Raw genomic sequence first — 12,865 nt, 5'->3', positions numbered from 1 at the left:
ACCCCTGCTTTCTGCCAATAAGTGGTGTGGGTGAGGTTATATACATTTATCAGCATTCTGAGTGCTGCTAATTCTGCAGCAGAAAAAAACAGTGATTGTATCAAAATGACAGCATGCAGCCCTCTAAGTGACACATTGTTGGAATCAGGATCCTTAATCTGATTTTGTCCATTGTTGGAAATTGAATGAAAGGTGCCATTATTTTTACTAATAAGATTTTTAGTGTTTAAGCAGTTTCGTGAATCAGTCTTATTTCAGGAGATATTTTACGTGCTGTAATTAGTTTTCAGGGGCGCCAGTAATGCCTATCACAACTGTGCATGTGTGTTTATTATCTTAGTGGCGGGGGTGGTAGATTTTAATGACAAAATACTTTGTCTTCATTTCCACCCCGTAACCACAACTGGTCAAGAAAAAATTACATGATGATATACATGGTAATTGAAGTAGCACAAGACTTTCATGACAGTGCTGCAGCCGACATATGTCAGAATAAGAAGTGCCATCAGAGCCATAAAAAAAGTTAAATGGATTTTTTAAAATTTGTTTTATTTCATCTTCTACTCTTTTTAGTCTCTTAAAGTTACTATTTAATTTTTGCAAGGATTTTCGCTGCAAGATTTGGAGTCCCTTCCATTTGGGGTTGCACTTTCCATCCGACACGCCATCTATCAGTGTCGACAAGAGCCTGCCTCTGACTGGCCGGAAGCTGTCTGCCTACTCATTGGACGTCAGGACCTTTCCAAGCAGGCCTGTCAAGGGAACTTTCCGCAAGCCAAATCTGTGAGTACCTGCACATTTGGAGACTTGCATACGCTTCATGAAACATTTGCAATGTAACATAGCACAGTAATGCCCAGGGACACATTGCTTTGGAAAAGTAAAATGGAAGTAATTTCACAAAAATGGAAATATATTAAAATACCTGAAAATGTTATGTAAAAATTGTTATTGTTTAATGTAGTTATTTGCAGTTGGAAATTTTTAAATTGTAAAATGTTTTAATTTTAGTTTTAAAAATGTCACTGATTTGAGGACCTCTGAACACCACTTAACCCCTTTCTGTCATTAGACGTACTATTCCGTCCATGTGGGGTGGGCCCTACTTCCCAAGGACGGAATAGTACGTCATACGCGATCGGCCGCACTCACGGGGGGAGCACGGCCGATCGCGGCCGGGTGTCAGCTGACTATCGCAGCTGACATCCGGCACTATGTGCCAGGAGTGGTCACGGACCGCCCCCGGCACATTAACCCCCGGCACACCGCGATCAAACATGATCGCGGTGTGCCGGCGGTATAGGGAAGCATCGCGCAGGGAGGGGGCTCCCTGCGTGCTTCCCTGAGACCCCCGGAGCAACGCGATGTGATCGCGTTGCTCCGAGGGTCTCCTACCTCCCTCCTCGCCGCAGGTCCCGGATCCAAGATGGCCGCGGCATCCGGGTCCTGCAGGGAGGGAGGTGGCTTACCGAGTGTCTGCTCAGTGCAGACACTTGGTAAGCCTGCAGCCCTGCACAGCAGATCGTCGATCTGGCAGAGTGCTGTGCACACTGCCAGATCAATGATCTGTGATGTCCCCCCCTGGGACAAAGTAAAAAAAAAACGTCCACATGTGTAAAAAAAAATTCCTAAATAAATAAATAATAATAAAAAAAATACTCCCATAAATACATTTCTTTATCTAAATAAAAAAAAATGAAACAATAAAAGTACACATATTTAGTATCGCCGCGTCCGTAACGACCCCACCTATAAAACTCTATCACTAGTTAACCCCTTCAGTGAACACCGTAAAAAAAAAAAAAAAAAAAAAAAACGAGGCAAAAAACAACGCTTTATTCTCATACCGCCAATCAAAAAGTGGAATTACACGCGATCAAAAAGACAGATATAAATCACCATGGTACCGCTGAAAACGTCATCTTGTCCCGCAAAAAACGAGCCGCCATACAGCATCATCAGAAAAAAAATAAAAAAGTTATAGTCCTCAGAATAAAGCGATGCCAAAATAATTATTTTTTCTATAAAATAGCTTTTATCGTATAAAAGCGCCAAAACAAAAAAAAATTATATAAATGAGATATCGCTGTAATCGTACTGACCCGACGAACAAAACTGCTTTATCAATTTTACCAAATGTGGAACGGTATAAACGCCTTCCCCAAAAGAAATTCATGAATAGCTGGTTTTTGGTCATTCTGCCTCACAAAAATCGGAATAAAAAGCGATCAAAAAAATATCCCGTGCCCGAACATGTTACCAATAAAAACGTCAACTCGTCCCACAAAAAAAAAGACCTCACATGACTCTGTGGTCTCAAATATGGAAAAATTATAGCTCTCAAAATGTGGTAACGCAAAAAATATTTTTTGCAATAAAAAGCGTCTTTCAGTGTGTGACGGCTGCCAATCATAAAAATCCGCAAAATAACCCGCTATAAAAGTAAATCAAACCCCCCTTCATCACCCGCTTAGTTAGGGAAAAATAAAAAAAATGTAAAAAATGTATTTATTTCCATTTTCCCAATAGGGTTAGGGCTAGGGTTAGGGTTAGGGCTAGAGTTGGGGCTAAAGTTAGGGTTTGGATTACATTTACGGTTGGGAATAGGGTTAGGGGTGTGTCTGGGTTAGAGGTGTGGTTAGGGTTACCGTTGGGATTAGGGTTAGGGGTGTGTTTGGATTAGGGTTTCAGTTATAATTGGGGGGTTTCCACTGTTTAGGCACATCAGGGGCTCTCCAAACGTGACATGGCGTCCGATTTCAATTCCAGCCAATTCTGCGTTGAAAAAGTAAAACAGTGCTTCTTCCCTTCCAAGCTCTCCCGTGGGTTTACCCCAACATATGGGGTATCAGCGTACTCGGAACACATTGGAGAACAACTTTTGGGGTCCAATTTCTCCTGTTACCCTTGGGAAAATACAAAACTAGGGGCTAAAAAATAATTTTTGTGGAAAAAAAAAATTTTTTTATTTGCATGGATCTGCGTTATAAACTGTAGTGAAACACTTGGGGGTTCAAAGCTCTCACAACACATCTCGATGAGTTCCTTAGGGGTTTTACTTTCCAAAATGGTGTCACTTGTGGGGGGTTTCTACTGTTTAGGTACATTAGGGGCTCTGCAAACGCAATGTGACGCCTGCAGACCATTCCATCTAAGTCTGCATTCCAAATGGCGCTCCTTCCTTTCCGAGCCCTCCCATGCTCCCAAACGGTGGTTCCCCCCCACATATGGGGTATCAGCGTACTCAAGACAAATTGGACAACAACTTTTGGGGTCCAATTTCTCCTCTTACCATTGGGAAAATACAAAACTGGGGGCTAAAAAATAATTTTTTGGGGAAATTTTTTATTTTTTTTATCTTCACCGCTCTGCGTTATAAACTGTAGTGAAACACTTGGGGGTTCAAAGTTCTCACAACACAACTAGATAAGTTCCTTGGGGGGTCTAGTTTCCAATATTGGGTCACTTGTGGGGGGTTTATACTGTTTAGGTACATTAGGGGCTCTGCAAATGCAATGTGACGCCTGTAGACCAATCCATCTAAGTCTGCATTGCAAATGATGATCCTTCCCTTCCGAGCTCTGCCATGCGCTCAAACGGTGGTTCCCCCCCAGATATCAGGTATCAGCGTACTCAGGACAAATTGGACAACAATATATAGGGTCCAATTTCTCCTGTTACCCTTGGAAAAATACAAAACTGGGGGCTAAAAAATAATTTTTGTGGAAAAAAAATATTTTTTATTTGCACGGCTCTGCGTTATAAACTGTAGTGAAACACTTGGGGGTTCAAAGTTCTCACAACACAACTAGATAAGTTCCTTGGGGGGTCTAGTTTCCAATATTGGGTCACTTGTGGGGGGTTTATACTGTTTAGGTACATTAGGGGCTCTGCAAACGTAATGTGATGCCTGCAGACCATTCCATCTAAGTCTGCATTCCAAATGGCGCTCCATCCCTTCCGAGCCCTCCCATGTGCCCAAACGGTGGTTCCCCCCCACATATGGGGTATCAGCGTACTCAGGACAAATTGGACAACAACTATTGGGGTCCAATTTCTCCTGTTACCCTCGGGAAAATACAAAACTGGGGGCTAAAAAATAATTTTTGTGGGAAAAAAAATTTGTTTTATTTTTACGGCTCTGCATTATAAACTTCTGTGAAGCACTTGGTGGGTCAAAGTGCTCACCACACATCTAGATAAGTTCCTTAGGGGGTCTACTTTCCAAAATGGTGTCACTTGTGGGGGGGCTTCAATGTTTAGGCACATCAGTGGCTCTCCAAACGCAACATGGCGTCCCATCTCAATTCCTGTCAATTTTGCAGTGAAAAGTCAAACGGCGCTCCTTCGCTTCCGAGCTCTGTCATGCGCCCAAACAGTGGTTTACCCCTACATATGGAGTATCGGCGTACTCAGGACAAATTGTATAACATCTTTTGGGGTCCATTTTTTCCTGTTACCCTTGGTAAAATAAAACAAATTGGAGCTGAAGTAAATTTTGTGTGAAAAAAAGTTAAATGTTCATTTTTATTTAAACATTCCAAAAATTCCTGTGAAACACCTGAAGGGTTAATAAACTTTTTGAATGTGGTTTTGAGCACCTTGAGGGGTGTAGTTTTTAGAATGGTGTCACACTTGGGTATTTTCTATCATATAGACCCCTCAAAATGACTTCAAATGAGATGTGGTCCCTAAAAAAAAAAATGGTGTTGTAAAAATGAGAAATTGCTGGTCAACTTTTAACCCTTATAACTCCCTAACAAAAAAAAATTTTGGTTCCAAAATGGTGCTGATGTAAAGTAGACATGTGGGAAATGTTACTTATTAAGTATTTTGTGTGACATATCACTGTGATTTAATTGCATAAAAATTCAAATTTGGAAAATTGCGAAATTTTCAAAATTTTCGCCAAATTTCCATTTTTTTCACAAATAAACACAGGTAATATCAAAGAAATTTTACCACTATCATGAAGTACAATATGTCACGAGAAAACAATGTCAGAATCACCAGGATCCGTTGAAGCGTTCCAGAGTTATAACCTCATAGAGGGACAGTGGTCAGAATTGTAAAAATTGTCCCGGTCCATAACGTGCAAACCACCCTTGGGGGTGAAGGGGTTAATCTACTGTATAGACAAAATCACTGATGTGGACTAAAAATATTCAACCACCTTCGTGACTGAGCTAATTTTTACAATTCTGACCTCTGTCACTTAGAGGTAATAACTCTGGAACGCTTCAACGGATCTCACTGATTCTGAGATTGTTTTCTCGTGACAATTTGTACTTCACGTTAGTGGTAAAAATGTCTTGCGTTTATGAAAAAAATTGAAATTTGGCAAAAGTTTTGGAAATGTTTAAACTTTTAAATTTTGTGCCCTTAAATAAGAGTTATGTCACACAAAACAGTTAATAAAAAACATTTCCCACATGTCTACTTTACATCAGCACAATTTTTGAAACACCATTTTTTTTGTTAGGCAGTTATAAGGGTTAAAAGTTGACCAGTGATTTCTAATTTTTCCAACAATTTACAAAACCATTTTTTTCAGCTACCATATCACATTTGAAGTGAGTTTGAGGGGTCTATTTGACAGAAAATACCCAAAAGTGACACCATTCTAAAACCTGCACCGCCCAAGGTGCTCAAACCCACATTCAGTAAGTTTATTAACTCTTCAGTTGCTTCATGAGAACTGAAGCAATGTAGAAGGAAAAAATTAACATTTAACGTTTTTCACAAAAAATTTAATTTAGATCCAAACTTTTTTATTTTCACAAGGCTAACATGAGAAAACTGACTAAAAAATTTGTAGTGCAATTTCTCCTGAGTATGCCGATACCCCATACGTGCGGGAAATCCACTGTTTGGGCGCACGGCAGGGATTAGAAGGGAATGAACACCGTTTGACTTTTTTTTTTTTAAATTCGTTTATTGATTACAGCATGAATCATACATACATTTGCTAATATTCGTTATCATCCATAAGGTATATAAAATTACCACACATAACCATGTCTGGGATATTGCAAAGGTTACAAGCAATGCATGTCAATCATTTGTTTATATCTTATTCAAACTTTAACTATCTTAACTTCTAATGAAACCTCTAAAACTAACATGCTGCCGCTTAAAGGAGAGTTCTAGATAAATTCTGCCCTGTGAGTAGGTAATGCCCATGCAATCTTACACCCTTTCCTTGTATAATTGTTAAGTTATGTTGACCTAAACAGTATGGCAAGAGGAGTTCCATCTTCCCCATATCTTCTCAAATTTGGCTGGATTACCTCTATTCTGATATAATGCTCGCTCATACGGAATAATGGAATTTACCAAGTCGACCCACGTTCTAAGAGTTGGGCAAGAACCCCCCATCCATCGCAGAGCCAACACCTTTCGTGCCAAAAACAGAGTCTCCCTCAGGAAAATTCCCATATGACGATCCCAAGTCTCAGCTTCCCATACTCCAAACAAGCATACCAGAGGTTCAAGTGGGACAGGGATCGACACCAGCGATGTCAATAGTGCCGTTACCTCATTCCAGAACTGGAAGATAATAGGACATTTCCATATCATGTGGATAAAATCCGCATTGCTAGAATGGCATCTCAGGCAGTCTGACGAATGCAAACGACCCATTTTAAAGAGACGAATCGGGGTCAGATAGGACTGATATATGATGTACAGTTGTATCATCCTATTATTAACTGATGGGGATACTTTAGTTGGGGACTCCAAAATTTCATCCCATTCCTCTCCCAGTGTACCTGGGAGAAGCCGTTCCCATTTCCCCTTAATTGAATCTATGGTGGATCCCTCGCCCATGGATAACAGATAGGTATACAGAGAGGAAATAAGTCCCTGGGGACCCTGCGAATTAAGGATACCTATTAGCGGTAAATCTGAGATAGCTCGGCCCATACCCATATTCCGCATGTGTGACTGGAAGGCTGACCTTAGTTGTAGGTAACGGAAAAATTGAGATTTGGGTATACTGTAGGTATTTTGTAGTTGTTCAAAAGAGACAAAAACCCCTTGTTTATATAGATTACTCACTGTAAGGACATTATACGATATCCAGAATTCAGTGGACGGATGACCCAATAATTCCGGAAAATAACTATTATACCACAATGGCATTTCAGCTGCTATATCAGCAAATCCTGTCACCTTTTTAGTTTGCCTCCATATTGATCGTGCTAGTCGGAGCAAAGGAAGCAAATGAGGAACCGCAGTTCTCTCCAACTCCAAAAATCCCAGTGGACAATCAATTTTGGCTGAGTACAGAATATGGTGTTCAGAGTTAGGAAGAGTTTTCCCGGGCATCCACATACTCAACATTTTGGTCTGACCAGCTAGATAGTATAGATAGAAGTCTGGCAGGGCCGCCCCACCCCCTTGTTTAGGCCTTTGTAGGGTGGATAATTTAAGCTTAGGCCTAGCCTTTCCCCATATGAAGGACGTAGTAAGGGAATTTAGGGTTGCGAAGAAAGATTTAGGTATTATAACCGCGCTATGTTGAAAACAATAGCTCAATTTTGGGAGTAATATCATCTTTATAAGATTAATACGTCCAGCCACAGATAACGGTAATTTGTCCCAGGTAGCGAATTTGAGCTTAACCATATCCAGTAACGGGAATATATTAAGATGTAGATCTAGGTGGCTACTTTGGGACATATATATTCCTAGATATTTAAACTGGGAAACAATGGGTAGCAGTGAGAGGGTTTCAAGGCAGGACATTGGGGTATGGGAGAGAGGCATCAGAGCAGATTTTTCCCAATTTATATAAAGGCCAGAAAATTTACTAAATCTATCTATCATCGTTATTACTTTTGGTAATGTGTCTTCCGTTTGATCCATAAACACCACCATATCATCAGCATACAGACCGATGACGTCTATCCTATCCGCGATATGTATCCCTTTAATATCTACAGAAGACCTCATTCGTATTGCCAAGGCCTCTATCGCCAGGGCAAATAAAGCTGGGGAGAGAGGGCACCCTTGTCGAGTCCCCCTATGCAAAGAAAACGATGCGGACATTGAGCCATTCACCACCATTCGTGCCCTAGGTTTCACATACAATGTATCTATCCCTCTCAAGAATTTATTTCCAAACCCATATTTCCGTAGACATGCAATTAAGAAGGGCCATTCGAGGGAGTCAAAAGCCTTGGCTGCGTCTAGTGAAGCCAATGCCCACTTGTTATCTGGTTCCAAAGAACTATATTGTATGACCGACTGTACCCGCCTGATATTGATAGAGGTGCTTTTCCCAGGCATGAAACCGGTTTGATCTGGGTGTATAAGATCTAATATGGTCTTATTCAATCTAGTAGCTATAATTTTAGTGAAAATTTTGTAATCCACGTTCACCAAAGAAATTGGTCTATATGATCCACAATCCAAAGGGTCCTTCCCCTCCTTCCTGAGTACTACAATATTAGCATCATAAAACGTTTCGGGTACAGATTCCCCCTCCCATATTCCTTTGAGTACCTTCAGCAGTATAGGGGCTAACTTGTCACGGTATTTCCTATAGAACTCTATGGGAAATCCATCAGGTCCCGGGGCCTTTCCAGTTGCCATATCACCTATAGCTTGCTCCACCTCTTCCAGAGTAAATTCAGCCTCCATAAGGGCCTGTTGCGATGGACTTAGCGAGGGGAATGTTATATCTGATAAATAATCTAAGCACTCCTCAATACCAGAGTCACTGCTAGATTTATATAATGAGGTATAATAGTCATAAAAGCCCTGAAGTATTCCGTCAGTAGAAGACACCAAAGAGCCATCAGACACCCGGATCTGCAATATTGTATTGGAGGCATTATGTTGGCGTACCAAGAAGGCCAAAAGTGTACTGGCCTGATTCCCTAACTCAAAATAGGATTGGCGAGTGAAAAATAATTTACGCTTTGATTTAACATCTGTATGTTGGATATAAAGTCTCTGGGAGGTGAGCCATTCAATTCTATTACTGCTGGACTGATTAGCTATATAAGTGGCCTCTGAATCTTTTAATCTTTGTTCTATCTCCTCATCCTCCCTCGCCGTTACCCTCTTAACATAGGAGATAGTAGAGGACAGACACCCCCTCAAGTATGCCTTCAGGGTGTCCCAAAATAGACCGAGGTTTTGGAGTTCCGAGTGTATTAGAATGAAATTATTTAACTGATCAACCGTCCTGTCACTAGAGTCTATTAATTTTAACCAGAAGGGGTTCAATTTCCAGGATCTACTATTATTGTCGGGTCGTCCAATTTTAAGTTTAAGGATAATTGGGCTGTGATCTGAGATCCCCCGGCTACCATGTTCAATACTATCCACCCACAATGCCAATCCACTCGACCCAAATATATAGTCTATTCGAGATAATGATTGTCTAGTGGATGAGTGACAAGTATACCCTCTGATCTCCGGGTGACTCATTCTCCATAAATCCAGCCATCCACTACCATCCATAAATAGTGCCAACTGAGAGGGAGGCTGAGGTGGTAAAGTGTCTCCCGATGTTGCGTCATCTAATCTCAATCTGTCCATGGATTGATTCATAACTAAATTAAAGTCTCCCATGCAGATAACATTGGCTTCCGGGTATTTTAAGGAGAAGGCTAGGGCCATACGGAGAATTGACATACTGGCAGGGGGGGGGTTATAGATACATAACAACACGTATTCTCGTGAGTTGATAAATGCATGCACAAAAACAAAGCGGCCCTCTGGATCACGTCTCGCCTCCTTGGCCTCCCATCTGACCTCTTTGTGTATTAGTAGAGAGACCCCTCTTGAATAGCTGGTGTGGAAGGAGTGTAGGGACCACTGTACCCATGGTTTTTGCATACATCGAGCCGTGTCCCTTGTTAAATGTGTTTCTATTAATGCTACAATATGGGGGTGGTATCTTTTTATCTGTGAAAATACTTTAATTTTCTTTCTAGGGGTTTTAATGCCTCGGATATTCCAGGTTATACATATAAGTTCAGCTCCCATGTTTACTCTTGAGGGAAGAATTAATACATATCAATATTATTCGGGTGCATTTCAATAGCGTCATATTGGGCAAAAAGTTAGTGTCAGCGGCAGCCTTACTGAATAAACAATCAAAACTGAAACAGAAAACCGTGTTAAACAAGAAAACTTGAACAGTAGGGGGAAGTATTTTCATCTTCCCACAGTCAAATTGAAAAGGGGATACCCTCACTGAATTCAGTGTCCGGTATTGTTGATTTTTCCCGCACCTATACGGAAAGCTCAATTTTAATTGCCATCAAACAAGGAACCCAAGTTAGGGGTCTGCCACATTCGGTCCTCCATTAGATCGCAACCACTCAATCGCTTCTGCCGGATCTGTGAAGAACAAGGAGGAGCTATTATGTACGATGCGGAGCCGAGCTGGGTAGAGCATAGAATAGACAATGTTCTTGTCTCTAAGTTGCTTCTTAACATCCACAAATCGTGCACGCTGCTTTTGAAGATCCACGGAAAAATCTGGAAAAATCGATATGGTGGCGTTATCGAATTTGATGAGACCTTTCTGACGCGCCAGACGAAGGGTGGTATCTCTGTCTCTGCAATTAAGAAGACGTGCCAGGAAAGGGCGTGGTGGAGCTCCAGGAGGGAGGGGCCTCGTTGGTACCCTATGGGCTCTTTCCACCGCAAATGTCGAGGAGAAACCATCTCCTAGTGTAGACTTGAGCCATTCCTCCAAAAATTGCTCAGGCCGCTGACCCTCTGACCGCTCCGGGAGACCTATGATTCGAATGTTATTACGGCGCAGTCTATTTTCCAAATCATCTGCTTTTTGCTTCCAAGCATTTACGGATCCGGCGGCTTTGGTCAATTTGGCCTCCATAGGATTGATAGTGTCTTCTATATGAGACACCCTTGTTTCGACCTCAGAAATACGCCCCCTCATAGTTTGCATGTCATGTCGCAGGCGGCCCACTTCAGTATGCACATCCTCTATTTTCTCCGTAAGAGATGATCTAGTGAGGGATATAGCCTGCATTAACTGTTCCGATGCCTGTTTGAGAGTCAGTTCTTCCTCCTCCCCTTCCCCGGTACCATCAGAGGGGCGACCCCTGCGTTGAGATGATGTGGAGTTACCCCTGAGGTTGCGTACATTTTCATGAGGGTCATCCTTAGCGAATTTTTTAAGCTTTTCAGCAGCCGCCGCTCCTCTAGGATGTTGCATGGCGGGTATACACAAAAGGACCTCACAAATTAGTTCCAGAAGTAATTATAGGCAAGCTGTGCTCCAACTTTATGGTTATAGATAAATCAAGCTCTAACTCCAGGTCTTGTACAGTATTAGATTGTGCTCCAAGGCTCCATAAATTTAACAGGTAATGATAGTGAGGATCGCAGGGTGGTTGTCCAAGTATTTATTTAGGCTTTATATGCTGGGCAGGTGCTCAGTTCGTGCATAGAGGGAGAGCAGCAGGGAGGGGGTTAATTCCCACTATTATGGCGCCACCAGTGAAGCAATTGATTAACAGGGGAGGTGCAGGGCCCAATATCTCAGGGCATACATACACCGCACCACCCCACTAGCTTCCCAGGCACAGAATAGTTTCTTAGGTAGCACCGCAGGTACATAAAGCGCCGCTCCCTGTGCTGTTAGGAAGCACGCTATAGTAATGGCCGCCGCTCCCCTCGAGCCCTATATCCCTATCAGGCGCCTTAACTATCGTGCGTCAGCACAGTCCTCACCACCGCGATCCTGCCGCTTTCAGCTCCGTTGTGAGGGAAGTCCGGTTTCAGCTGGAGGTGGTGGCGCTGCGTCCTGTGTCCCGGAGCGCGCGCACCGAAGATGGCTGCCGCTCCACGTGTGTCCTCCCAGTGCCTCTGTCTCCGCAGCTTCCTGCCGCCTCGGATCGCTGCAGCGGCCGTTCAGAGGGTCCACAGGGTTCCCTGGGGTAAGGGATTTCAGCTTTTGCCGGTAACGTGTACCGGAATATGATAGATGTGGCAGGATAAAGGAAGGATATTGGGAGCTCTCACTCAGTGCGTCCTGCTTCTTCGGCTACATAGCCACGCCCCCCACCGTTTGACTTTTTGAATGTAAAATTGTCTGAAATCTAGATCGGCCACCATGTCGTGTTTGCAGAGCCCCTGATGTGCCTAAACAGTGGAAACCCCCCACAAGTGACCCCATTTTGGAAACTGCACCACTCAAGTTTTTTTCAGGCATGCGCAGTTGCGCTGCCCTTCGATCTTACAGCGCAGGCGCCGGGGACGCTAATGAAAGAAGGGGAGGCGGCATGCAGAGGCCCTGAGTGACGGCTGTGGTGCGTCTGTGTTAGGGGGGAAAGAACTGCCCCCAGGTCTAATTCGAAGTATGAGGGGCACATTATAAAAGCGTTTATTGCAGCGTTGGCAGGGACCAGAACTAAAAGAGCCACCTTGACAGAATGCAGCATAAGTGCTGCACAAGGAGGCTCTTTTAGTTAAAAACACATGGAAGGGGGGGAGGTGACAGGTTCCCTCTAAATGTATCAAGTTTAGTTTTGAGAGAGGTGGGGATCAAAGGCTGCTTTATTCAGAGGAAGCGTGTGTATATCTGTGTATATCTGTGTGTGTGTGTGTGTGTGTGTATATATGTGTATATATATATATATATATATATATATATATATATATATATATATATATATATATATATATATATATATATATATATATATATGTAATATTTATTGCAGTGGGGCTGTATCTCTTCTCGGCACTTGGTCTCTAAAAGGTTCTCCATCACTGCCCTATGTTATCTCAATAACCCACTGCCTATTGAGGACACTGCCTATTGAGGATTATCTGTTTCCCCCTCTTTCATGACAGTAATTCTTTTAGCATT

At 42.4% G+C, this 12,865-nt stretch overlaps 1 protein-coding gene across 1 annotated transcript in view; it reads left to right on the top strand.

Moving 5' to 3' along the window:
• ANAPC1 (anaphase promoting complex subunit 1) overlaps positions 1–12,865 on the top strand; it is a 258,672-nt gene that overhangs the window by 130,558 nt on the left and 115,249 nt on the right. Inside the window, exon 24 of the mRNA XM_077283141.1 lies at positions 605–783. Within this exon, the coding sequence (XP_077139256.1) occupies positions 605–783 (179 nt within the window). The remainder of the gene's footprint in view (positions 1–604; positions 784–12,865) is intronic.

This window comes from Ranitomeya variabilis, chromosome 2 (assembly GCF_051348905.1).
Source record: "Ranitomeya variabilis isolate aRanVar5 chromosome 2, aRanVar5.hap1, whole genome shotgun sequence".
Classification (NCBI taxonomy): domain Eukaryota; kingdom Metazoa; phylum Chordata; class Amphibia; order Anura; family Dendrobatidae; genus Ranitomeya; species Ranitomeya variabilis.
This window is presented reverse-complemented; position numbering and strand designations above follow the sequence as displayed.